The sequence below is a fragment of the Phasianus colchicus genome, chromosome 1, assembly GCF_987193195.1.
Source record: "Phasianus colchicus chromosome 1, bPhaCol1.hap1.1, whole genome shotgun sequence".
NCBI classification, from domain to species: Eukaryota; Metazoa; Chordata; class Aves; order Galliformes; family Phasianidae; genus Phasianus; species Phasianus colchicus.
The window spans coordinates 543,771-571,229 of record NC_143436.1 but is presented as its reverse complement, the minus strand read 5'-3'; the positions used below and the strand labels follow the sequence as shown (position 1 = coordinate 571,229).

Sequence of the window (27,459 nt, the reverse complement as noted above, 5' to 3'; positions counted from 1 at the left end):
ATCGCCCTGCTCCTTTCCAAATAAAGAACAGAAATGCTGACAGAACACGCCTGTGCTGTTTCATTTTTAATCATCCCAACACGTCCATCCTGCAGGGCAGCAGCTCTCGTGTTTTTTAGGTTACTCTGACACAGAGGTGCAGAAGTGGGGCACTGTGACCCTGTAGTGCAAAGTGGGACCTCAGCCCCTCCTCCAGCAGTTATGGCACTGCCTGAGCACGCGTCCCCAGGAGATCCGGGGCACATCTGGTGGGGCCCTGCATGTCCCCGTCCTCCTGGTGCTCTGGTTGGCTGCTGGGGCTTCTGCTGGTCGCTCAAGGGATAGAAGGGAAACGTGGATTTTCAGCTGTTTGTATCTCCCTGTGATCAGGGTTGAGGAAAACGTGAAGCTGTGAGGAAGAGCCCACCTGCTGGAGGGCAGGAAGGCTCTACAGAGGGGTCCAGACAGGCTGCATTGATGGGCTGAGGCCAATGGGATGAAGTTCAACCTAATGCTGGGTCCTCCACTTGGGTCACATCAACCCCCATCCCTGGGGGTGTTCCGGAACCACGGGGATATGGTGCTTGGGGACAAGGTCAGTGGGATGGGTTGGGGTTGGACTGGGGATCTTAGAAGTAGTGGTTGACCCCATGGAATTGATCCCATAGAGTTCAGTTGGGTGGTGGTTGACCCCACAGGGTCATCCCTGTAGCTTGGGTTTGGTTGGCTGGTGGCTGGTGGCTGATCCCATTGGGTTGACCCCGTAAAGTTGGTTGGGTTGTGGTGGACACCTTAGTCTTTTCCAACCTTCACAATTCTTTGGTGCTATGATTCAATCCATAAAAGGTACCCACGGGGCCAGACAACCTTTTGCCCAATGTGTTTCAAACACACCCAATGGATGGGGCACTCCTAAAAAAACTCCAAGGCAAACTCAGAGTGCACCGCACAGCTTCATTCTGCCAATGGCTGCTCCTTGGCTGCAGAAGCACCCACTTTTAAGAAAGGTGGAAAGGATGGCCCAGGGAACTCCCAACCTGCCAGCATCTGCTCTGTGCTGGGGAAAAACGTGGGGCAGAGGCTCCTGGAAGCTGTGCTAAGGAAGTGATACGGGACGACCAGCACAGCTGCACCAAGGGTGGGTCCTGCCTGACCAACCCATGGCTGCTGTGAAGGTGTCACTGCACCAGCAGGTGGGAGAAGGGCTGCTGATGTCATCTGTCTGGATTAGCGAGGCCTTTGACATGGCCCCCATAACCACAGAGCCAGCACTGCACCGTGTCTGCAGCACAGTGCTGGGGGGAGTGGCTGAGGGAGAAAGATGGGGCAGTGTGGGGCAGAGGGGCTCAGAGAGAACTCAGCGCTCTGTGCCACTGGTGAAAGGAGGCTGGATGAAGGAGGGGTTGGTCTCTATCCGCAGGGAATGGGGGTGGGACAGGAGGGAATGGGCTCAGGGTGCAATGGGGAGGGTCGGGTTGGAGACTGGGAACAACCTGTGCTGCAGAGAGCGGTCAGCACTGCACAGCTGCCCAGGGCAGTGGGGAGTCCCCATCCCTGGGGTGTTCAGTGACCACAGGGATGTGGCACTTGGGGACGTGGGCAGTGGGGAACTATTGGTGGTAGGTGGATGGTGGGACTAGATGATCTTAGAGGTCTTTTCCAAACAAAATGCTCTGTGAGCCTATGACTCTATATATGGACCAATACAAGGGGAGGGACTGTATACGTGGGTAAACCCAACACAGAACTGAACAGTAAAAGAAAGAACTCCATCTGAAGTGCTTTCAGCTCATCTGTGCCCTCCTGGCGACTTGGGACACAGTGCCATAACGGAGAGCAGAGGACAGAGACTGGTGAAGAGAACCACATCTGTACTGTGCCAGAAGTTGCAACTACCGTGCTGTGCTGCCACTTCTGCTGGTGCTGTAAATTACATATACTGCTAAATCAAACCCCTGTGTAATGGGCCCCATCTCCAGAGGGATGTTGGGCCATAAGAAAACACTGCCCAGCTTTCCTGAGAGCTGCTCCCTGCTGCACACGGTGGGCTGAATTCCAACAATTCCTGAGACACAAACCTGGGCACGGCACCTCTGGCTGCTCTACAGCTTCTGAGACAATTTCTTCCTCATGGAACTGCCACCTCTGCGGTGCTCAGTGCACATTCAGGGGTCCCAGCATGGTGCCGGCAATGAGGGGACAGCTAGATGTTCCCAGCTGAAGTCAGACTGGGAAGAAGATAAGAGAGATCTGCAGGCAGGTTTGATGATCTCCAGAGAAGGAATGCTCAAGCTTTGGCCTTTCTGGAGCAGAGAAGAGGGGAGGAGGACTTCCCTTGCCTGCTGGCCACACTACGTGCAGCACACTCCAGGGTCTCATTGGCCTTCATGGCCACCTGGGCACACTGCTGACTAATGGCCAACCACTGGTCAACCGTTGGCCAACTGTTGGGCAACCATTGGCCAACCACTGGTCAACCGTTGGCCAACTGTTGGTCAACCATTGGTCAACCACTGGTCAACCGTTGGCCAACTGTTGGCCACCAGAACCCACAGGTCCTTCTCCGCAGGGCTTCTTCCCAGCAGCTCAGCCCCCAGCCTGCACTGAAGTGTGTGGCTGCTCCTCCCCAGGTGCAGGGCTCCGTGCTGCCCTTGCCCTGTCAGCCTGCCCTGCTCTCGCTGAACTCCATCCCCTTGGAAAGGATGGCATCGTTTAATGCTGACCGGTATCCAAAGTTGTGACAGTGTCATGCTGAATTGCAGAAGGATGACACAAATGCCATCCAGGCAGCTTCAGCAAGCGTGCTGTGGTCCATTCTGGACACTTCATTATCCACATGATACGAACCAGTGAGAAGCAGTGCAGGGAAATGCACAGTACGAGCAGAAAATTGTAAAGGCTGAGTTCTGACTCACTCATTTTCCGCTCCGTACCTCCGTTATGCGGTGTGTGCCTTCTCAGCACAGCAGGTAAGGAGAATTCTGACCTAACAATAACTCACCAGAGCAGTGCAGATCCCCAGGAATAAGAAGTATTAATGAGAGAGACGCGAGCTCTGAGGCCTACAATAATTTTCCTCTTCTCCAGAGCTGTGGCCACCAACCAGGAGGAAACTGGTGCAACAACCAGAATGCCAGAGGGGCTGAGGTCCTGACACTGCTCAGAGCTGTGGGTGCCCCATCCCCAGAGGTGCCTGAGGCTGTGGATGGGGCTCTGGGCAGCCTGAGCTGGGGGGCACCCAGCCCATGGTAGGGAGGGGGTTGGGGGGCTGTGGGGTCCCTTCTGACCCAACCATTCTGGGATTCTATGATTTATAAGGTCCCTTCTAACCCAACCATGCTGGGATGCTACGATGGTTCTGTGATGCACAACAAACCTGCACACTGCTCACAGCAGAGCTCTGACAACTGATTGCCAGCCTCACCTTCTCAGCACCCCAAAGCACTCCACCCGCAGGAAGCCTGCATGATTCTCCAGGTCTCAAGTTCCTTGGAAGAACCTGAGCTCCACACTGTCCTTCCCACCCCTCCCAGGCAAACTCATGCTCAGGGCATAGCAAAAACTGGTGCAGAAGTGCATCAAAATGGGATTTCACTATAATTCACCATCAAGGTTACCCAGGGGAATGTCTGTGCCCATCCTGAGCCCTGCAGTGAGCTCCTGCACTCTGCACTGGGAGGTGAAAATGCCCCCCGGGTGGAGGCAGAGGTGGGACAGGATGGGATGTAGGTCCTTCCAACACAACCCAACACAATCCAACCCAACTCAACCATGCCCAACACAACACAGCCTAACACAACCCAACCCAACCCAGCCCAACCCAACCCAACCCAACACAACACAGCCCTACCCAACCCAACACAACCCAGCCCAACCCAACCTAACACAACCCAACCCAATCCAATCCAACTCAATCCAACCTACCCAACTCAACCCAACCCAACACAACTCAACTCAACCCAACCCAACCCATGGCTCTGAGCTGTGCCCTCAGGCACTCAGATGGGCAGACTCCATCAGTCCTGCAGAGCCCTGAATCCTTTCAGGGCCCCTCTCTGAATTCTGCTCGGCAGCTTCAGATTCACCCTGTGGTACAAATTCCTGATCTGCACAAAGTATTGTTTTAGTCATCTTCCAAAGCTGCAACTCTTTCTGCAAGTTCACAGGACACTTAAAGCTTTTCCCTTGCATACACAATTCAGACATCTCCACCACATCCCACGCAATCAGCTAATGTTAAGGCAATTATCTCGGAGAAGCCCATATCTTCTGCTGCATTACATTTTCCAGACTCATCCCATACCCCTTCTCCTGCACCCTCTGTGTGCTCACGCTGCTGGGAGAAGTTGTGCAGCAACAAAGCTGCCCTGGGAGCCGTTCCCACCTGGTGGCACCCACAGCTCTCACACAGTGCTCCAGGGCAGCACCAGGGGAGGGGTCAGGTTGGACAATGGGAAACATTCCTTCTCCAGACAGCTGCCAGGGGTGGGGAGTCCCCTGGGGGTGTTCAATGACCACAGGGATGGGGCACTTTGGGAAATGGTCGGTGGGATGGGGTGGGGTCGGATTGGGGATCTCAGAAGCTCTTTTCAACCCAAATGACTCTGCGAGACCACGATTCCCTTGGCACAGTTCTGAAGCATGGCTGGAAGTGCTGGGCTGTGGGATCGCAGGACATCATGGGATGTCACAGGGATCTACAAACCACATGGCTCTCAGGAAAGATGCTCGTGGAACGAGTCCAGAGGAGGGCAATAAGATGATCAGAGGGCTGGAGCAGCTCTCCTATGAGGGAAGGTTGAGGGAACTGGGATTGTTTGGCTTGGAGAAGAGAAGGCTGCGGGGAGACCTCATTGTGGCTTCCAGTGCTTGAAGGGAGCGGATAAACAGGAGGGGGAACGGCTGTTTGTGAGGGTGGATGGTGAGAGGACAAGGGGGAATGGCTTTAAAGTGAGACAGGGGAGGTTTGGGTTGGATATGAGGAGGAAGTTTTTCAGCCAGAGGGTGGTGAGGCAGTGGAACAGGTTGCCCAAGGAGGCTGTGGATGCCCCATCCCTGCAGGCATCCAAGGCCAGGCTGGATGTGGCTCTGGGCAGCCTGGGCTGCTGGTTGGCGACCTGCACACAGCAGGGGGTTGGAACCAGGTGAGCACTGTGGTCTTTCTCAACCCCGGTTATTCTACGGTTCTATGATTTGCAGAAGATGTAAACGCAGCCCTGGCTTTAAGCAGCCCTGCAGTGAAGGCAGGGGAAGGCAGTGAGCTGCCCTGCACTGACTGCACTGCACCGCCCTCCTCAAAGTCTTCGCTGTGCTCCAGCTGAGTGCTTCCATGACCTCCCCAGGCACTGATCCTCATCTACACAACCTGCAGCTTCCTGGTTTACGCCTTCAGCATATCAGAGGAGCAGCAGCCCCCTCCAGCCCTCAAGATTCCATAGGTTGTGAGGCATGAGGCTGCAGACAGCTCACAGCTCAGCGCTGCTTTCTGCTCCCAAGCCTGTTAATTTGAGTACCTTTATTTTTAGCAAATACTATCTCACTTTCTCCTTGGTTACAGCTGGGAAACTTTCTGTTCCAAGCACATCATATGGATAGATACATCCTCCTGATTTGTTCCAAACTCAGAACAGAACATTTCTGCCTTTTTTTTTTTTTTTTTTTGCTTTTTGCACCAGAATATACGATTTTATCATTTACACATAGAAATGCATCTCTACCAGATTTATTTTTTTCTTTGCTTCTACTGCACTAAAATGCCTTCTTGTCTCTACATATCGGCCTCTGATATTTCCTTTGGCTTCCCTTCCCAACCTCCTACACACCTCAGCTCGAATTAACTGCGTTTCCTTCTCCCCTCCTTGCTAACCTTTACATGGAGGGGAATTTAACAGCTCCTCCATTAACGCAATGCAGTGGGGTGAAGCCTTGCCCAGCCATTTTCTTCCCCTGACTTTCGGGCTGCATTTAGCAACGTGTCCTCAAACAACCCTCGGATTCTCTTCGTTATGTAAAATTGATATTCCCAAAGACCAAAATCTCGGTGCTGGAGGAGAGGTGCTCTCCCACCCTCGAGCTGCTCTCCATGCTCTGAGCTTTGCACACACACAGCACGGAGCCTGGCCAGCAGAGGTCCTCCCACAGCTGCACATTTCTATTGAGCCACGAGTTCTTTTGTTACGGTGTCAAATTAAATTCATACAGGAGCACAGAACGTCCCACCAACACTATTCCTCTGGTGGCGGATGGATGGATGGGGTGCAGAGGGACCGGGACAGGCTGAGCAGCAGGACAGGAGAACCTCACGGGGCTCAAGTGTGAGGTCTCATATCTTCAGTATAAGCTGGAGGGGTGGAAGGATGGAGCCCAGCCCCTGGGGGTGCTGGTGGGGAGCAGCACCACGAGGCAGCACTGCGCCCTCAAAGCACAGAGAGCCAACTGCACCCTGGGGGCATCCAGAGCAGCGCAGCCAGCAGGGAAAAGGATCTGCACCTCTGCTCTGTGCTGGGACACCTCACCTGGAGCACTGCACCCACTGCTGGGCTCAGTTCAGAGAGACAGGGATCTCCTACACAGAAGCCCAGTGGAGAGCCCCAAAGATGCATAAAGACCTTGAGCACCTCCTGCTGGGGACAGGCTGAGAGCACCAGGGCTGTGCAGCTGGAGGAGAGAAGGCTGAGAGGGGATCTGAGCAGTGCTGATGGATGTCTGATGGGTGGGGGTCAGGAGGAGGGGGCCGGGCTCTGTTTCATGGTGCCCAGAGGCAGGATGAGGGGCAGCAGCCACAGACTGCAGCCCAGAGAGTTCCGTCTGACCATGAGGGAGAACTTCATGCTGTGAGGATGGCAGAGCCACAGCACTGCTGCCCAGAGAGGTGTGGGGGTTTCCTCCTTTGTAAGACACCCTGGGGTCCCATTGGCCTTCCTGGCCACCACGGCACACTGCTGGCTCACAGTCAGCCTGCTGACCCCCCAGCTCCCTCTCTGCAGAGCTCCTTTTGGTCAGCTCAGCCTCAACTCACACTGATCTTCTCTCTGGGCAAGCAGTGCAATGGGCTGTTGGGGAGGTGGTGGAGTCACCGAGCCTGGAGGTGATCAAGGAACGTTGTGTTGAGGGATATGGCTTAGTGAGAACTATTGGTGACGGGTGGATGGCTGGACTGGATGATCTTGTAGGTCTTTTCCAACCTTGGTCATTCGGTGATGCTGTGATGCTGTGGCTGCTCCTCACCAGGCTCAGGATCCCATCAGGTTCCTCTCTGCCTCACTCTCAGCCTGCTCTGCTCTCGCTGGATGGCAGTGCAGCCCCATGGGGTGCCACCCCAAACTCTCTGTGGATGCATTCAGACCTTCATCCAGGTCACTGATGGAGATGGTGGATGATACCAGACCCAGCACACACCCCTGGGAAGTGCTTCTCACTGCAGCCCCACGAGACTCCACGCTGCTATCGCAGCCCTCTGAGCTCTGCCCATCATCAGCTCTCAGCCCAGCTCACTGCCCTCTCATCCACCCCTACGCTGATGCTGTGGCTGATGGCATCCGACGCCGTGCTGAAGTCACAGCACCACATCCACTGCTGCCCCCAGCCAGCAATGGCATCGCAGATGGCTCCAGGTTGGTGCAGTGTGACTTCCCCTTTGGTGAACCCGTGCTGACCGCTCCTGATCACCTTCTTATCTCCCATTTGCTTGGTGATGGCATCCAAGATGAACTGCTCCATCTCTCAGGATGGAGATGAGGCTGACAGGCCTGGAGGTGCCCGGATCCTTACTGCCCTTTTTGGAGAAGGGTCCGACACTGGCTCTCCAAAAGTCTGCAGGGATCTCTCCCATTCTCCAGGAGCTCTCCAAGATGACAGCAGCTCAGCGGTCACCTCTGCAGCTCCCTCAGCACTCGTGGTTTGTCCTGCTGGGGCCCAAGGATTTGTGTGCACTGATTTTGCCTGGACCATCTCCAGTGACACACTGGAACAGGTTGCCCAAGGAGGCTGTGGATGCCCCATCCCTGCAGGCATTCAAGGCCAGGCTGGATGTGGCTCTGGGCAGCCTGGGCTGCTGGTTGGCAACCCTGCACATAGCAGGGGGTTGGAACCAGATGAGCATTGTGGGCCTTTGCAACCCAAGACATTCTATGATCCTATGATTCTACGATCTCTAGCACGATCTTCCTTCCCTTCCCCAGCCCTCCTTTCCCCACACTCTCTTATCTCCATGGTCTGGGGTTTCTGAGGGGCAAAAAAAACCTGGAGAGAGAGCTCTATCTTGGAAAACAGAGCTCAGGAAAGAAAAGCCACAATTGGGTTCTGCTGGGTGGTTTTGTCCTGGCAAAAGGTGTGGAGTCGATTTCAGGGCTTTGCTCATCACCCCAGGCAACGTCACTGGGGAGGCTGCTGGCCCTGAGGGAGGCACAGCACAGGGACTCCATGAGCCAGAGCCGTCCTGGACATTTGCTGTGTGCTCAGGACAGGGGTTGGCAGCACTATGGGAGATTTTGGGACTCCTCTGTCCTTCTGATTTGCAGTCCTGGTTGCTCATCCAGGTGGTTGGCGGTGATTTCTCCAGGAAAAACCTGGAGCAGCTCGAGGGCGACTGCTTTGGGGTCAGGGATGATGGAGATGCAGTGAATTCCAGCAGTGTTCTCAGCTGAATCTGCTCAGAAGAATCCTTCTGGCTGAGATGAAGACCCACCAAGGAGTGCAGCCCCAGGCTGTGCTGCCAATGCTGCCAGCCACGACCCTCCTGGGCACCATCCTGGAGCACAACGGGGGACCACCAGAAAGACCGTAACTATCAGAGGGAGAAGAGCTCTGTGAGCACTTCACTGATCTGATGGCATGGAGAGGAGAAGGGCTTTGAGTGAGGAGCACCAGAGAACAGGGGAACAGAATCAGAGCAGGGGAAGCTGGCAGTGAGGGGGAGCTCAGGGCAGAAGGCTGCAGTGGTGTGGAACAGCCCAGAGGGTGGGTGCAGAGCTGGGGCTGAGGGTGGGACAGCTCTGGGTTACGTGGGGAACTGCTGGGAAGTGGCTCCTGGGGAGCAGCAGGAGGGAAAACAGTGCTGGTTTTGAAAGGGATATGTTGGGATCTCAGGAACAGCCCATCCTGCTGTGTAGGAAGACGGGGTGTTTTTGCAGAAGGCTCAACATGGTATCAAACTTTGAAATGAACTGAAACGCACAGAGCACACGTGCAGAAAGAAGGAGCAGTGAGAAGCTCCAAAACAATGCAGGCATTGCTGGAGGCCATGGGAGCAGCAGTGGGAGGTCGGAGTGCAGCTGGAGCTGAGGCCGGGCAAGGACAGCTTGTGGTGGCAATGGGGACCAAATGAAGTTCAGGGAGAAGGCATGTCTGCTGATGAAGATTAACCACGGATCACAGAGTCATTCAGGTTGGAAAAGAGCTGAGCACTGTGTGACACCCCAGGCTCAATATGTGACACCCTGAGCACAAAATGTGACACCTTGAGCTTAACACATGAAACCCTGAGCATCGTTCTCTCACATCCTGAGCACAATATGTCACACCCTGAGCACACTGTGACACCCTGAGCACCATTATCTCACACCCTGAGCACAGTACGACACTCTGAGCTCAATATGTGACACCCTGGGTTCAATATCTGACACCCTGAGCTCACTATGTGACACCCTGGGCTCAATATGTGATACCCCAAGCACCATTATCTCACATCCTGAGCTCCCTATGTGACACCCTGAGCTCACTATGTGACACCAAGTATAACACATCACACCCCAAATACAACCAGTCCCCCCCAGGCTTCCCCAAGAGCTCAGAGGAGTGAACTGCTGCCCAGCTCTCCGCACACAGGGGTCCCACGGGGGGCTGTGCTGAACGGTGCCGAGGTCTCCTGCAGCTCTGCTGGCACAGCAGCCCCATGGATGCAGACGTGCAGGACAGCAGAGTGCCCCCAGGGGAGCTGGGGTGGCCAAGGTGAGCAGGAACACCCACAGAGCCATCGGCCAGGCTCACCGCAGAGCACAGCTGCGTCGTGGAGCTGGCCTCCAACCACTCTGCTCTCAGCACGTGTTGGCTGCAGGGCAGCTGGAAGAGATGCTGGGCGGAGGGCACTCACCAGCTTCCTTCCATAGAGGGCTGTGCCGTGGGAGGCGGTGATCTCAGCTCTCAACAAAGGGCAGAGAAGGACAGAAGGACAGAAGGACAGAATGGTTTGGGTTGGAAGGGACCTCAAGGATCTCAAGGAAGCTCCAAACCTGCAGCCACACGCGGGGCCACCAACCTCCACATTTCACAGCAGCCCAGGCTGCCCAGGGCCCCATCCAACCTGGCCTTGAACACCTCCAGGGATGGACGGGGCATCCACAGCCTCTCTGGGCAGCTGTTCCAGCACCTCACCGCTCTCTCTGCAAACAACTTCCCCCTCACATCCAACTGAAATCTTCCTTCCCCAACTTCCAACCATTTCCCCTCGTCCTGCTGTTATCTCCCCTTTCCAAGAGCTGACTCCCCTCCTGTTTGTTGGCTCCCTTGAGGTCCTGAAGGCTGCAATGATTCACCCCGCAGCCTTCTCTTCTCCATGCTGAACAAGCCCAGCTCCCTCAGCCTCAGAGCTCCCCCAGAGCTCTGTGCCCTGGATCTGCCCTCCCAAACAAGCAGAGCACTGCAGGCTCTGTGTGCCCCCCGTTCCCAGAGCACCACCCCAACCCCAGGGCAGCTCTGCTCTGTGCCATCCATCGCAGCTCTTCCTGTCACCTGCACCTACAAACTCACTGAAGTGGGTCCAGGCGTTTGTGTGTTTCGGCACGAAGAATCCCCAAAATAGGAGCCTTCGGCTCCTGGGTCAGCAGATGACAACCATGCTGAGCTGCAATCCCAGCTGGGCTTCCACATCTGCACATCTGGAAGCTGTGCAGCTGGATGCTGAGCAGTGCAGCCACAGCACGACAGGGGAGGGAAGGGGAGAGGAGCATTGCAAAGTGAGTCATAGGATCCTAGAATGGCCTGGGTTGCAAAGGCCCACAGTGCTCATCCAGTTCCAACCCCCTGCTGTGTGCAGGTCACCAACCAGCAGCCCAGGCTGCCCAGAGCCACAGCCAGCCTGCAAATGAAAAACTAAAGCCAAGAGTGAGCGGCAGCTCATGGAAATACACTGAGGGACTGCACAGGGATGACATGGAATGAGAACAAGGGGCAGGTATTCCGATCTGCTGCAGTATCTGAGAGCTGCAAACTGCTCCTGGAGGATGGAGCACTTGGCTGCTGCCACAGACACAGCATCAGCCATGAAGGCCAAACTCCAAACAGGCTCCCATCGCTTGCATTTCTGTTGGCAGATGCATGCAGGGCTGGAGGCAGAGCACTGTGCAGCTCCAGGCTCTGCAGGGATGGGAGCTGGGCTGTGTTGGAAAGGGTCAGAGGGAGGAGAACTGCAGGGCAGGCAGAGCTGCAGACATGACAGCGGGTTGCTGCTGCTGGATTACATGATTCAATGCCAACTGCCATAATCATAAAGGAGCAGAGGAATGATGACAGGCAGAGGAGCTCTGATGACCCCATCAGCGCTATCAGAGCAATAAATTGTGGCACAGGACAGCAGGGGAATCCCCATCCCTGGGGTGTTTCAGGGCTGTAGGGATGTGGCACGTGGGGATGTGGTCGGTGAGGGCGGTGGGGTGGGCTGGGGTTGGACTGTGGATCTCAGAGCTCTTTTCCAACCTGAGTGATTATGCCCAGCCCAGGCAATCCCAGCACTCACAAGGAGCACCGTCAGCAAAAACTGCTGCACCAGGAAACACCTCCCAGCATTTCCCATCTCCATTTCTTTATTTGAATTTGCCAACTCTGACACGAAAGCACCTTACATACGTCTGTGCAGCACAGATCTCCAATACCACAAAGCTTCACAGCTAAAAGCCTGAAGATGAATCTCAGTGGGGACAGACACGGAGTCCCACACTTTCAATGCCTGTGCAGCTTCAATCTGAATGCAGCACGTTCTCTAACCCGCTTGCTGGGGCGGGTTGATGAAGAGGTGTCTGGAAGAAGCATTCCTAGAAAGATCCCACAGAGCTGGGAGATCTGTGCTGCACAGCCTGCTGCCCAACACTGCCCACCACAGCCCAACACCCATGGAAAAGAGCATTTCTCAATGGGAGCTTCAGCTGGGCTCAGCAAAGCCCCCCCTGCACCAGGAGCACCTCTGCAGCTGGTACAGTTGTAGAATCAAAGAATGGTTGGGTTGGAAGGGTCCCCAAAGATGACAGAACCATAGAATGGTTGGGTTGGAAGGGTCCTTAAAGATCAGAGAACCATAGAACGGTTGGGTTGGAAGAGTCCTTAAAGATCACAGAACTATTGAATGGTTGGGTTGGGAGGGTCCTTAAAGATGGCAGAACCATGGAATGGTTGGGTTGGAAGGGTCCTTAAAGATGACAGAAGCACAGAACAGCCGGGTTGGAAGGATCCTTAAAGATGACAGAACCACAGAATGGCTGGGTTGGAAGGATCCTTAAAGATGACAGAACCACAGAATGGTTGGGTTGGAAGGGTCCTTAAAGATGACAGAACCATAGAATGGTTGGGTTGGAAGGGTCCTTAAAGATCAGAGAACCATAGAACGGTTGGGTTGGAAGAGTCCTTAAAGATCACAGAACTATTGAATGGTTGGGTTGGGAGGGTCCTTAAAGATGGCAGAACCATGGAATGGTTGGGTTGGAAGGGTCCTTAAAGATGACAGAAGCACAGAACAGCCGGGTTGGAAGGATCCTTAAAGATGACAGAACCACAGAATGGCTGGGTTGGAAGGGTCCTTAAAGATGACAGAAGCACAGAACAGTTGGGTTGGAAGGGTCCTTACAGATGAGAGAACCACAGAATGGCTGGGTTGGAAGGGTCCTTAAAGATCACACAATCCTCAAATGATTGGGTTGGGTTGGAAGGATCCTTGAAAATCACAGAAGCACAGGATGGTTGGGTTGGAAGGAATGCTATAGATTATAGAATCCTAGGATGGTTGGGTTGAAGGAACCCCCTGCCCAACTCCTGCTGTGGGCTGTGTGCCCCCCAGCTCGGGCTGCCCAGGGCCCATCCATGGCCTCGGGCACCTGTAGGGATGGGGCACCCACAGCTCTGGGCAGCAGTGCCAGGGCTGCACTGCCTCTGGGAAAAGGATTTTTTCCTTCCACATCTCACATCCCCACACTGGACTGATGCAGACAGAACGTGCTGCCTTACTGGTTTAAAACCTTAGGATGTTTGCATGGGAAAACACCAGAAAGCAAAACCCTGCTCCATGTTGGTGCCATCCCTGACCGCGTCCATCCGCTCAGCGCGCGCTGCTCCGTCCCCACGGCGGGGCTCAGAGGATCCACAGAGTTCCAGAACTGCAGGGATTGGAAGGCAGCTCTGCAGCTGCCCCTGCAGCAGTTCCCAGAGGCTCCAGGGTCCATTTGCAGTGATGTTGCAGACGCAGACCGAGAGATTTAAGAACCCTTCCTTCCCCACTGCTCTGCAACAGCCCCTTCTCCGGCTCTGACTTGGCCTATTCCTGCTGTATCCATTTGGCACAGATTCTGAACATCATTTTCATTTTCAAGCACCACGGTAATTTCTCCTACACTTCCCTCCTATAGCAATGAAAATCCCCGTGCACATTAACAAATTAACGTTATCTCTCTCTTTCAAATTGCTCCTTCAAACTGTCCCCTGCTGCGCTCGCCGGGAGACGAAGCGGCTGCTAACGAGGAGCGCTCCTCACCACGCTCCCTCCCAGGGGCCGTGAGCTCCAGGGCACTGCAGCCCTGCACAGAGCACAGCAAATCAGGCTGGGGGCATCTCAGGACCCTCTGCCTCCATCACAGCCCCCAGGGCCCCGAGCAGCCCCTGCAGGACTGCCAAAAGGGCCGAGCAGGAGATACGGGCAGACTGCAGCATCCACCAGATCTGCTTCCTCTTTAGACCCCAGCTGTTGGACCACGTTGGGCAGAGCCACAGTAAATATCAGCACAAAACAATCCTGCAGAGGCGGAACCCAATGGGTCCTTCCTCCAGGTTCCACCCTTCCCCATAATTTCAGCCAGCAGAAAGGAACCTGTCGGCCCTTCTCAAGCACAGGGCGCACGCATCTGCTTGGACGACTGCACCAAAGGTTTTTTTCACCAGGGGATTTTCACCAGCACTTCAACAGCGCTCGCTACCCATCGCTCAGAGCTGCTGCTAAGGGACAGCAGCAGAGCACGGGGGGGCTGCCAGCCCCGTCCCACCACGCTCACCTCAATCAGGAAGTCTCCCGTTCGCAGCCCCGCTCTCCACGCAACGCCCTCCACGTCCACGGATTCCAGGTACTGCAGCGCGGGGAAGGCTGGCGTCGGGGTGAACTCCTCGATGGGGGTTTCAGCTGCAAAACATAGAGACAGAGATTGAGGCTCTGCAGACAGAGGTGTCCAGGAGCCCAGGAAAACCTTTGTGAATTGGTTTGCATGCACAGCCTGCCTTGGCTTCATGCAGGATCCACAGCACGGTGGCAGTGTCCCCCAGCTCAGACCCCCTGAGATGGCCCCAGAACCCCTGAGAAATGAGGAGTGCTCAGAGTAGCACTGCTGCCAGAAGGTCCCCAAAGCCTCCTCCACGTCCCAGCGCCGTGCATGGAACGGGGACAACAACTAGGATGCAGGAGTGGAGCTCACTCACTCACTGCTGGGTGGCTGCAGAGGAGATGCATCCCAGCGATGCTCCCAGACCATGAGTGCATCTTTGTGTGATGCTGCACTACGATGCCCTCCAGCACAGGGCTTCCGGAGTGCTCAGAAGCAGAGAACCACTCACTCATGGACACCTGCATCAGCCCAAGGAGCCTCTGGTTCCATCGCACTCCCAGCTGTAAAACTTTGCCCTGTCCCACAGCAATTCCTTGTCCAAGGAATGGCCTCAGCTGGACCAGGAGGGCTCTGACACTGCCCAGCCCCGACCCACCCTGCACTGCTGCCCAGCTGAGAGCAGACAGGAGCTGTGTGATGAGATGTGAGGGGATGAAGAAGGGCTCCTTTGCCATGAGACTGCTGCAGGTGTTGAGGAACACCAGCTGTGTTAAGAAGTGATGCACCTGGCCAGGCTCTGAGCCCCACAGCAGGGGCACAGAGGATCTGCTGGGCTTTGGGGCCAGCTGTGGCTCTCCAACATTCTGCCTGGGGTTGGGGCTGTGCACTGTGACAGAGCTGCCTTTGTGCTGGGTTCAGGTGTCGCTGCACAGCAGGATGTGCCTCACCAGGGCTGTATGATGAGCAGCACCAGGAGGGGGTGCAGGAGGAGCTCCAGATCCCTTTCCTCACCACCTGCAATCGCATCACACATCCCCAGACAGATGGGCCCACCTCACAGCCTGCTCCACAGGCAGGGAAAAGGCAGAAGGTATCTTCCAAAAGCACTCTGTGATGCTGTGGCACCAGCAGAGCACTCAGCTCTCCCCCTCTGCACCACAGCAGTTCCAGGACAGGAGAGGGGATGGGGCTGCAGTGAGTGGCACCGCTCTGATTTGGGAGCTCAGGGTGGGAGCGCCCAGCAAAGCTGCACTGTCACATCCTGAAACCAGAAATGCCAATAAACCCACCCTCCCTGCCTGCACAAACAGGAGATGATGTTCCACATCACTTTGCCACACAGCAGCAAAGCTACCAACACGTTGGGAACGAGATGTGCTCAACCCCCCCACGTTCTGACTGACCTGCACCCTCCTGGAACAAGAGAGGGATGCTGGATGGCCAGCAAGAGGGCTTCCTTATTCCTTCCCTTCGTGTTCTTTCCATTCCAGCTTGGAGACTGGGAACAATCTGTGCTGCAAAGAGCAGCCAGCACTGCACAGCTGCCCAGGGCAGTGGGGAGCCCCCATCCCTGGGGGTGTTCAGTGACCACAGGGATGTGGCACTTGGGGATGTGGGCAGTGGGATGGGCTGAGGTTGGATTGGGGATCTCAGAGCTCTTTCCCAACGTTCAGTACTCTCTGAGTGAGGGTAAAGCTGGCCAAGGTGAGGAAGAAGTGGTATGATGAGGAGAGAAATGCCTGGAACAGAGCCTGGGAGTCCCACACCGCCCCAGCCCCAGCACAGCCAGCAGCTCTGGAACCCTCAGCCTACAGCAAAGTTCCCACTCGGGATTTTTAGGAGGAAGTTTTTCAGCCAGAGGGTGGTGAGGCACTGGAACAGGTTGCCCAAGGAGGCTGTGGATGCCCCATCCCTGCAGGCATTCAAGGCCAGGCTGGATGTGGCTCTGGGCAGCCTGGGCTGCTGGTTGGCGACCTGCACACAGCAGGGGGTTGGAACCAGGTGAGCACTGTGGGCCTTTGCAACCCAGGCCATTCTAGGATTCTACGACCCTTCACGACTTCCCCAGCATTCAGCTCAGCCCCTCGGATCACTGCTCACCAATGAGTTCCTCCAACAATCTGAGCTCAATGGACCCACAGATCTGACCTGCAACAGACAGGAGCTGCAGAACAGCTCCCACAACTCCACAAGAACACGAGTTTAAGGGCAGAACGACCTCATGTGCTGTCTGAGCCTCTAAACACGAGGAACGGGGAGAACCTGGTCTGCAAATGTGAGTTATCTGTACCATGATAGTGAGGCACGCAGTCCATGAATATCAGCACTTCACAAAACGGAGCATCAGCATCACACACAGCACTGCCCTCCTGCTGTACACACAGAGCCACAGGGTTGGAAGGGATCCCAGGGGATCAGTGAGCCCAACCTCTGCTAAAGCAGTTCCCTACCGTAGGTCACAAGGGGCTGTAGGGCCATGAGGGGCTGTAGGGCCAAGAATGGCTCTAGGGCCATAGGAACTGTAGGGCCACAAGGAGCTGTAGGGCCATAGGAACTGTAGAGCCATGAGGAGCTGTAGGGCCACAGGAACTGTAGGGCTATGAGGAGCTGTAGGGTCATGGGGAGCTGTAGGGCCATGGGGAGCTGTAGGGCCATGGGGAGCTGTAGGGCCATAGGAATTGTAGGGCCACGAGGAGCTGTAGGGCCACGAGGAGCTGTAGGGCCACGAGGAGCTGTAGGGCCAAGAGTGGCTGTAGGGCCATGGGGGCTGTAGGGCCAAGAGTGGCTGTAGGGCCATGGGGGCTGTAGGGCCATGGGAACCAGGAGGTGGCTGTAGGGCCATGAGGGGCTGTAGAGTCACCATGAGTCCTCCCCCTCAGCCTCCTCTGCCCTGGGCTGAACAAACCCAGAGCCCCAACCACCCCTCACACCCCCTGCCCTCTCACCCCTCCCCTGACCCCATGGCCGGCTTCACCCCATGGCACTGCTGGCCCTTTTGGCTCCATGGCACCACTGCTGCTTCAGAACCAACTCACCAGAGCCCCCAGACCCCATTCCTGGGGCAGCTCTGCAGCCTCTCATCCCCCAGTGCGTACCTATAACCCAGGTTGCCCCATCCCAAGTGCAGAGCCCAGCTCCATGCATCACCTCCCAGAATTATCTTCTCCGTAATTCAGCCAGGCTGTGCAGTGACACTGACAGGTCTGTAATTAGCACAGTCCTCCCCTTTGCCCTTATTGAGCATCCTCTGCTGTGCAGGGAACCAGCAGCCACAGCTCTGCCCTGGAGGAGCCCATCCAGCCCATAAACCACAACCACACATATCAGCCACATGGAGCAACCCTGCCAGCAAGCCCAGGGCAGATCCCAGGACACTCAACCCAGCTGCAGCTGTGCAGCCAGGACCAAGGGCACACAGGGATGGTCAGAAGCACAGATCTGATTCATAGCCTCCACCTGGGCTGCACTGATCAAACACGGCTGATGCTGTGCCACGCAACCCCGCTCACACCTTCCACGTACCTTGCTATCCTTTCTCCCATTTCTTGGCACTGCTTTTGACCTCCCTGGTTTCCTCCCAAATGAACAATCCACCTCGTTAGTCTTTTCCCCCATTCATCTCAGTATTGCTGCACCTGAGTTCAAACTCAGCATTTCCCATTCCGCTACCCAGACAATGTTGGCCTTGCCGGGACCCCGGACAGGTTACTGATGGGTGACCCCAAAAGCTCCCCAGTTCCCTTTCAGTTATCTGTGAAATGCGGCCATTTCACAGAATCACAGAATAGTTGAGGTCGGGAAAGAGCTCTGAGATCCCCACCCCAACCTCAACCCATCCCACTGCCCACGTCCCCAAGTGCCACATCCCTGTGGTCATTGAAGACCAAGAGTTGACTCCTCCAATGATCCCAACCCCCCTTCCCCAGATCCCTGCTGGTAATCACTTCTCTCATCGACACCTGCCATGTCCTGCAGCCTCTCACATCCCATCCAGCACTTTTTTGGTCCTATCCCATGAACTGAACCTCATCCAAGCTCTCCTCAGCAGCTGCTCACTTCCCAGAGCCCCAGCATCAACAGAACAAGCAACCAATGCGACGCACAACGCTCAGAGCTGCCCGCATCCTCATCAATGAAGATGCCCAAATGTTCCTGGTGCTCCCAGGAAACCCAACCTCAGATGCCTCCCAGCAGCCCAGAGCAGAGCCCAGCCTGGAGCCAGGTCCTCCTGGGTCACAAGTGTGTACTGTGGGTGATGCTTCATCTCTAAGTATTCACACAGGAAGGAAATGAAAGTTAAGGAGGCTCCCCCTATCCAACTCGCAAGGGTAAAACTGAATTAAAAGATTTGGAATTGAAGAATAATCTAATAAGGGAGCATAAAAACAGGAGGGGGAACAGCTGTTTGTGAGGGTGGATGGTGATGGGACAAGGGGGAATGGCTTTAAAGTGAGACAGGGGAGGTTTAGGTTGCATATGAGGAGGAAGTTTTTCAGCCAGAGGGTGGTGAGGCAGTGGAACAGGTTGCCCAAGGAGGCTGTGGATGCCCCATCCCTGCAGGCATTCAAGGCCAGGCTGGCTGTGGCTCTGGGCAGCCTGGGCTGCTGGTTGGTGACCTGCACACAGCAGGGGGTTGGAACTGGATGAGCACTGTGGGCCTTTGCAACCCAGGCCATTCTAGGATCCTATGACTCACTTTGCAATGCTCCTCTCCCCTTCCCTCCCCTGTCGTGCTGTGGCTGCACTGCTCAGCATCCAGCTGCACAGCTTCCAGATGTGCAGATGTGGAAGCCCAGCTGGGATTGCAGCTCAGCATGGTTGTCATCTGCTGACCCAGGAGCCGAAGGCTCCTATTTTGGGGATTCTTCGTGCCGAAACACACAAACGCCTGGACCCACTTCAGTGAGTTTGTAGGTGCAGGTGACAGGAAGAGCTGCGATGGATGGCACAGAGCAGAGCTGCCCTGGGGTTGGGGTGGTGCTCTGGGAACGGGGGGCACACAGAGCCTGCAGTGCTCTGCTTGTTTGGGAGGGCAGATCCAGGGCACGGAGCTCTGGGGGAGCTCTGAGGCTGAGGGAGCTGGGCTTGTTCAGCATGGAGAAGAGAAGGCTGCGGGGTGAATCATTGCAGCCTTCAGGACCTCAAGGGAGCCGACAAACAGGAGGGGAGTCAGCTCTTGGAAAGGGGAGATAACAGCAGGACGAGGGGAAATGGTTGGAAGTTGGGGAAGGAAGATTTCAGTTGGATGTGAGGGGGAAGTTGTTTGCAGAGAGAGCGGTGAGGTGCTGGAACAGCTGCCCAGAGAGGCTGTGGATGCCCCGTCCATCCCTGGAGGTGTTCAAGGCCAGGTTGGATGGGGCCCTGGGCAGCCTGGGCTGCTGTGAAATGTGGAGGTTGGTGGCCCTGTGTGTGGCTGCAGGTTTGGAGCTTCCTTGAGATCCTTGAGGTCCCTTCCAACCCAAACCATTCTGTCCTTCTCTGCCCTTTGTTGAGAGCTGAGATCACCGCCTCCCACGGCACAGCCCTCTATGGAAGGAAGCTGGTGAGTGCCCTCCGCCCAGCATCTCTTCCAGCTGCCCTGCAGCCAACACGTGCTGAGAGCAGAGTGGTTGGAGGCCAGCTCCACGACGCAGCTGTGCTCTGCGGTGAGCCTGGCCGATGGCTCTGTGGGTGTTCCTGCTCACCTTGGCCACCCCAGCTCCCCTGGGGGCACTCTGCTGTCCTGCACGTCTGCATCCATGGGGCTGCTGTGCCAGCAGAGCTGCAGGAGACCTCGGCACCGTTCAGCACAGCCCCCCGTGGGACCCCTGTGTGCGGAGAGCTGGGCAGCAGTTCACTCCTCTGAGCTCTTGGGGAAGCCTGGGGGGGACTGGTTGTATTTGGGGTGTGATGTGTTATACTTGGTGTCACATAGTGAGCCCAGGGGGTTGGAACCAGATGATCATTGTGGTCCTTTTCAACCCAGGCCATTGTAAGGTTCTATGATTCTATGATAAATGACAGAAATTCTCTGCGTCACGAGGTAGAATTTCCTAATGGTGAGCTCTAATGCTCCCTGCAGAAGCTCAGGACTTCATTTCTCAGAAGTCAAGGAAGCATCACAGTGAAAAAAAAGCCAGCATGGTGAGCCCAGGCTGATCTGACTTTGCAGCAGCACAGCCTTCGTGATGCAGCTCTTTGGGGCTCTGCAAACACCCTGCAAAAACTCCTTGCAGACAAGTTCCTTGTGTACCCAGCCAGGCTCAGCAGTGGAAAAAATACAGTGAGTTAATGGAGAGTAGAGCAAATGGTTGGGATCCCAGGTACTTCTCTGCAAGCACAGGCACAGAATGGAACATCATAAAAACACGGAATGGTTTGGATTGGAAGGGACCTCACAGATCTCCAAGCTCCAACCCCTCTGCTGCATGCAGGGCCAGCAACCTCCATATCTACTACTAGACCCCATCCCACCCTGCCTTGAACACCTCCAGGGAAATTATAAAATAGGGCTCAATGCTGTATTTACTGCAGAACAGCTGAGCTGCCTGGTGTTTATTTAACCCCTGAAGGCATGCTGGAGTGCAGGCAGCGGGCAGCAGGGCACACAGCAATGCTCAGAATCCAGTGCATCCTTGTGGTCCTTTCCAACTTCGGTGATTCTGCCATTCTACGACTTGCTGCTGGGCAGTGGACAACAGCACTGCTGGAGCACGTGTGTTTGGAGGAGAAGAGGAGCTACAGAGGTTCATTTTACACCTCCCAGGATCTTCAATTCCTCAGGTTAAAGCATAGGACCGGTCATAGCAGCGTTACCATGTCCAAGCTGCACTGGTTGGACTGGATCTCCATAACAAAGACACAGCCCTTAACAATGCAGATGATTTCTGAAGTGCTTCAAATACATCCTCCAGTCCCAACCTGAGCTCATCCCAAGGGTCACCAAGTGTCACAGCACTCCTCCTCTGCACAAAAGCCATCAATGAGCTCTTCCCATTCCCCTTCCATCTCTGCCAGACCCCGGATGGACCGAGCTGCTCACCGTGCTGTGCTGCCCCACCACTTCCCAGCACTCACTGCAAAGGTTCTGCTGCTGAGCCCATTGGGCAGGAAAGGAAACCAAACCTGCCCCACGTGTGGCTGCAGGTGGAGCAATGCAGCGTTGGGTGCTGGGAGCCCTGAGCTCACCCAGGGAACTTTGTCTCAGCATCAGCAGCTCTGCAGTTCTGCACGTGAGGGGCTGAGAACACACACAGATGATGCTGGACACCAAACTGGAACCTTTCAGCACAGAAAGCGTGGCCAACAAGAAGCAGGAGTTTGTGATGGGAGCGGCTCTGAAATGCTGAATGCCATCAGCTGTGGGGCTGGGATGGTGCTGACTGCGTCCTGCATCCCGCACAGAGGGATGGGGAGGAGGGGGGTGACAAACGGGACCTCCTGATGGCCCTGCTGGGGTGTGACAGCTGCACTGGGTCACTCACAGCCCCTCCATGGACACAGAGCCCCCGAGGCCACGTGTGGGCAGCCTCCAAGCACAGCTCTGCTCATCACTGCTGTGCCCAAAGCCATCAGCTCCGGCAGCTGCCCCACTCCCACTGCCCCACATCTCTGTGCTGGGGGTCCTGGCCTGGATGTAGAACCCCAGATGTGGCCTCTGGATAGAATTCCTGCTGAAGGGGGGGGTGGATCTTGTGTGAATGGCATTGCTGCAGGGGCAGTGCCTGCGCTGTGCTCGGGGCAGCAGGGAGGTTGCCCCATGCACAGAAGGAGGATGGGGTATTACAACCAAGAAATGTCTCTGATTACTCCAAGCCCAGGACTGCCAGCCTTGCACGTGCAGGGTTGTGGTGGTGTCCCTGGGCTGGGGAACACCGAGATGCTCCTGGCTGCCTCCCACCTCCATTCAGGGGCTGTCCCTGCTCTGTCCCATCCACAGCCCCAGGACAGCCTCTGAGTAAACTCTTCTGGGTCTGCCCTCATCCGTCTGGGTGCCAGATGCAGATGGAGATGGGATGGGATGGGATAAGATGGGATGGGATTGGAAGAGATGAGATGGGAAGGGTTGGGACAGGATGGGATGGGATCAGATTGTATAAGAAGGGATTGGAAGAGATGGGACAGGATGGGATGGGATGGGATGGGATGGGATGGGATGGGATGGGATGGGATGGGATGGGATAGCTTAAGATGGGATGAGATTGTATGGGTTGAGATGGAATTGGATAAGATGGAACAGGAAGGGATGGGACAGGATGGGATGGGATTGAATAGGACATATGGGATGGGATTGAATAGGACATATGGGATGGGATTGAATAGGACATATGGGATGGGACAGGATGGAATGGGAAGAGATGGAACAGGATGGGGTGGGATGGGATTGGATGGCACGGGATGAGACGGGACAGGATGGGATGGGAGGGAACGGGACAGGATGGGATGGGATGTGATGAAGGAGTGGCTCCCCAAACCTGGGCTGTGACACACCTACGGGCAATCCCAGCCTCCAGCACTGTGCTGGGCTCTCCCCACCCTCTGCAGCACTGAGTGCGGCTCCTCCAGGGATCGCCAGTCTGTGCCTCACTTCAATGCTCCTTCCCCCTGCAGGGGCTCCGCTGCCTTCTCTCCCTCCCTTCTCCCATCATCGAGAGACACCGCAGCTTTGTGACCCGAATGAAGTGTGAGCAGCAGTGACACAGGGTCTCGGCGCTGTGTTACAAACCCAAAGGGTTGGGGACGTGGGGTCACCCCACTCAGTCCCACTGTGAACTCTCCAGCACTGCCCACCCCGTCCCCCGCCCTCCCCTCCAGCCCTGGCACACAAAGGAAGACACAGAGCCTGAGAAAATAAAAAAAGGCAGAAATAGGAGGAAATTTACCCCACGTCTGCCCCAACCTCATTGCTGCCAGTCTGATCCAGCAAAGAAACGGATGCCATTTTGAGGGCTGAAGTTTCACTCCGTGTTGCACGGAGTGGTGAGGGCAGCACATGGACACACCTGGCACACACACGTGTACGGCACACACACATGTATGGCACACACACACATATGGCACGCACACATGTATGGCACACGCACACACGTATGGCACACACATATCTGGCACACACACACATATGGCACACACACACATGGCACACACACACATATAGCTCACACACACATGTATGGCACACACACACTTGGCACACACACACACGTATGGCTCATGCACATGTATGGCATACAAATATGTATGGCACACACACACATATGGCACACACACACAAGTATGGTACACACACAAGTATGGCACACACATGTCTGGCACACACACATCTGGCACATACATGTATGGCACACACACATATGTCACACACACGTATGGCACACATACAAGTATGGCACACATACAGAAGTCACACACATGTATGGCACACACACGTATGTCACACACACACGTATGGCACGCACACATGTATGGCACACATGCACACACACACGTATGGCACACACACATATGGCACACAATGAAGTATGGCACACACATGTCTGGCACATGCATGTATAGAACAAACACACATGGCACACACACACAGGTCACACACGTGTATGTCACACACATACGTGTGTCACACACATGTATGTCACACACATATATGGCATACATACATGTCACACACGCATGTCACACACACATATGGCACACACACGTTACACACGCGTGTCACACACACATATGGCTCACACACACATGTATGGCACACACATGTATGGCGCACACACACACATGTCACACACATACAATACACACACACATCACACACGCACAACACACACATACACACATATGGCACACACACACGTATGGCGCACGCACACACACGTACAACACACACACATCACACACGTACAACACACGGCACACACATATGGCACACACACACACATGTCACACACGTACAACACACACACACACATGGCACACACGTACAACACACACACACATCACACACGTACAACACACACACATGGCACACACGTACAACACACACACACACACATCACACACATACAACACACACACACATCACACACGTACAACACACACACATGTCACACACGTACAACACACACACATGTCACACACGTACAACACACACACACATCACACACGTACAACACACACACACGGCACACACGTACAACACACACACACACACAGACGGACGGGCGCTGCGTTGTGGAGGAGCCCCGCACACCCACCGCCAGGGATCGATGCTCGGGCAGCACAAAAGCAGCTCCGGAGCCCCGACAGCGTCACCCAAGCGCAGCTCTCAGCCCCAGGGGCCGCTTTCTCCCTTCTCCCCCCCGCTCCCCACGGCGATGCACCAGCAGCAGCAGCCGCCCGCCCCGCGGCTCCGTACCTCGCAGCCCCCCGGCCTCTCCCGAGCCTTCAGCCGGAGGGGAGCCGCCCCTCGCCGCAGGGCTGAGCGCATCGCCGAACGGCGCACGTTCCCTTCGGACCCGGAGGGATTCCTTCGATCGTAGCGAAAAAACCTCTCCGTTCATTGGGAGCCACCACCGCGGCAACGAGCGGCTCCGCAGGGGCCGCGCACCCCCCCGAGCAGCGCCGGGGCTGAACCCCCCAACCCCCCTTTATTCTCCCCCCCCCCCCCAAAGGAGGGATCCCCACCGCACGGAACAGCGCCAAACTTCACGCATTAAAAAAAAAGCCAAACCAAAAAAAACCCCAAACCCCAACGACCGCAAAAACCACGGCGGACACGGCGGCTGCACCCCGTGCACGACGGGCAGCGGGGAGCCCTCGTGCAACGCACGGCTACAACCCGCACCGTGCGGGCAGCGGAGCGCTCACAGCCCCCGAGCGCAGCCCCGCGTCACGCAGCGCTGCCCCACAGCCGCCCCCCCCCCCTCCCCCCCGACCCCGCAACAACCCGGCAGCCCCGCAGCCCCCTTCCTTCCTTACCTTTGGCCCCGCGCAACACAAACCCGAATCCTTCATGCTCCCTCTTCTGCAGCACGGCCGTTTTCTCCTCGATGATGTAGTCGCTGGGCAGGAAAGAGCACAAGAGAATGACGCTGGGGTTAGATCTCAGCACCATGCTGCCGGGCGCCGGGGGGCTTCGTGCCGGCTGCGGGGAGCCCTCCTCTTCCCACGGAGCGTCTCATCGCAGCGGAGCGGGGCAGCGGCCGCTCCCTCCCTCCCTCTCCCGCAGTCGGAGCACAACGGCGGCGGCGGGCGGGGGGCTCCGGGCTCCCCGCGGTCACCTGCGGGCGCATGCGGGGGGTTGCGATCCCCTCCTCCACCCCCCACCCCCACCCTCTCCGGGCTCTCAGGTGCCCTCGGCCGGGAGATGGGGAGCGCGGTGCTCGGTGGAAGGGTGGGTGGCTTGAGGGGGGGGGAGGGGGGGGTGGGAAAAGAGGGGGGGGGCGTGGGCGATGCTCCGTGCGGAGAGCCGGGATGTGAGACAAAGGGAGGGGGCCCCTCGGTGAGCTCCGGGAGGGGGAGCGACGGAGTTTATATCCTCATCCCGGTGCTCCCATCTTCCCTTAGAGCCCCCCCGGCGTTGCTAAGGAACCGTCTGTCATTGGGAAGGGGGGGGGGGGGGGGATGAATGGGGGGGCCGCGATGCATTGTCCTATTTTCACAAAGGCGCTCTCTGTGAACCTAACGGAAAAAGCCGGTGATGGGGGGGTGGTGGGGGTGGGTCGGGGTCATCCCCATCCCGAGCACCACACGTGTGAGGGGTGGGAACGGGGGGGAATACAGCCCTGCAGCCCCCTCCCCACATACTGCAGGGCCGACCCGCACACGTGTGTGTCTCTGTGTGTCTGTGTGCGTGTGTGTGTGTGTGTGTGCACACCAGCTCCAACCCACACACATGTCCCACGTCTCTGACCTGCCAGCACCTCACCCACACACATGTGCAAGCCCTGATCCACACACGTGTGTGTCAGCCTCCATCCACACAGCAGGCACCAGCCCTGACCTGCACACACGTGTGCCAGTCCCGACCCACACCAGCCCCCATCCCACACACACGTCAGCTCCCTGCAGCCCCACAGCTGTGGGCTCACTGCAGCCCCTCGCTGCTTGTGCCCTGAGCAGAGGTGCTCCAGAGAATCACGGCCCATTGGGCAGAGCCCTGCGGTGCTGCCATGAATGCTGGAGGACCCAGCTCCATCTCTCTGTGCTCCAGGCAGAATGACAGAATGGTTTGGGTTGGAAGGGACCTCAAGGATCTCAAGGAAGCTCCAAACCTGCAGCCACACGCGGGGCCACCAACCTCCACATTTCACAGCAGCCCAGGCTGCCCAGGGCCCCATCCAACCTGGCCTTGAACACCTCCAGGGATGGACGGGGCATCCACAGCCTCTCTGGGCAGCTGTTCCAGCACCTCACTGCTCTCACAAAAAACAACTTCCCCCTCACATCCAACTGAAATCTGCCCTCATTCAGTTTCAAACCATTTCCCCTTGTCCTGCTGTTATCTCCCCTTCCCAAGAGCTGACTCCCCTCCTGTTTGTCGGCTCCCTTGAGGTCCTGAAGGCTGCAATGATTCACCCCGCAGCTTCTCTTCTCCATGCTGAACAAGCCCAGCTCCCTCAGCCTGTCCTCATAGGGGAGGTGCTGCAGCCCCTGATCATCTCTGTGGCTCCTCTGGACCCTCTCCAACAGCACTTTCTTCTTGTATTGGGACCCCCAGACCTGGATGCAGTGCTGCAGACGGGGCCTCACAAGAGCAGAGCAGAGAGGGACAATCACCTCCCAGTCCCTGCTGCTACCCCTCTGCTGATGGAGCCCAGGATCCCACTTGCTTGCCGAGCTGTAATCACACCCTGCTGGCTCATGGTCAGTTTTTCATCCCCCAGGACCCCCAGGCCCTTCTGTGCAGGGCTGCTCTCAGACCACGGGGAGGTGACCGCAGCAGACAATGCAGGCAGGTGTGGGGTGCCTTGAGGACTCAGGACAGTGCTGCCACTAAAATGAATGCAGGACTCCTTGCACTTCTCTGATATTTCACTCCGCACAATAATTCTGGACATTTTAGGCATTCTGCATTAAAAAAAAAAAAAAAAAAAGCTATCTAGAAAACTGGTCACACAACTCATGCAACAATGCTCCAGGTGTGGATGAATCCCAGCAAGACTTCTTCTGAGCTGTGGACATCCCACTGGGAATGGATTGCTAACAGCTGCTC

The 27,459-nt window shown here is 56.2% G+C and overlaps 1 protein-coding gene across 5 annotated transcripts in view; it reads right to left on the bottom strand.

The window, feature by feature from the left end:
• Positions 1-27,459, bottom strand: part of SHANK3 (SH3 and multiple ankyrin repeat domains 3) — a 290,023-nt gene that overhangs the window by 35,228 nt on the left and 227,336 nt on the right. For all 5 annotated transcript variants that reach the window (XM_090121481.1, XM_090121525.1, XM_090121365.1 and 2 more), the window contains 2 exons: positions 25,224-25,306; positions 14,226-14,350 (listed from right to left, as the gene is read on the bottom strand). In XM_090121481.1, the coding sequence (XP_089977607.1) occupies positions 14,226-14,350; positions 25,224-25,306 (208 nt within the window). The remainder of the gene's footprint in view (positions 1-14,225; positions 14,351-25,223; positions 25,307-27,459) is intronic.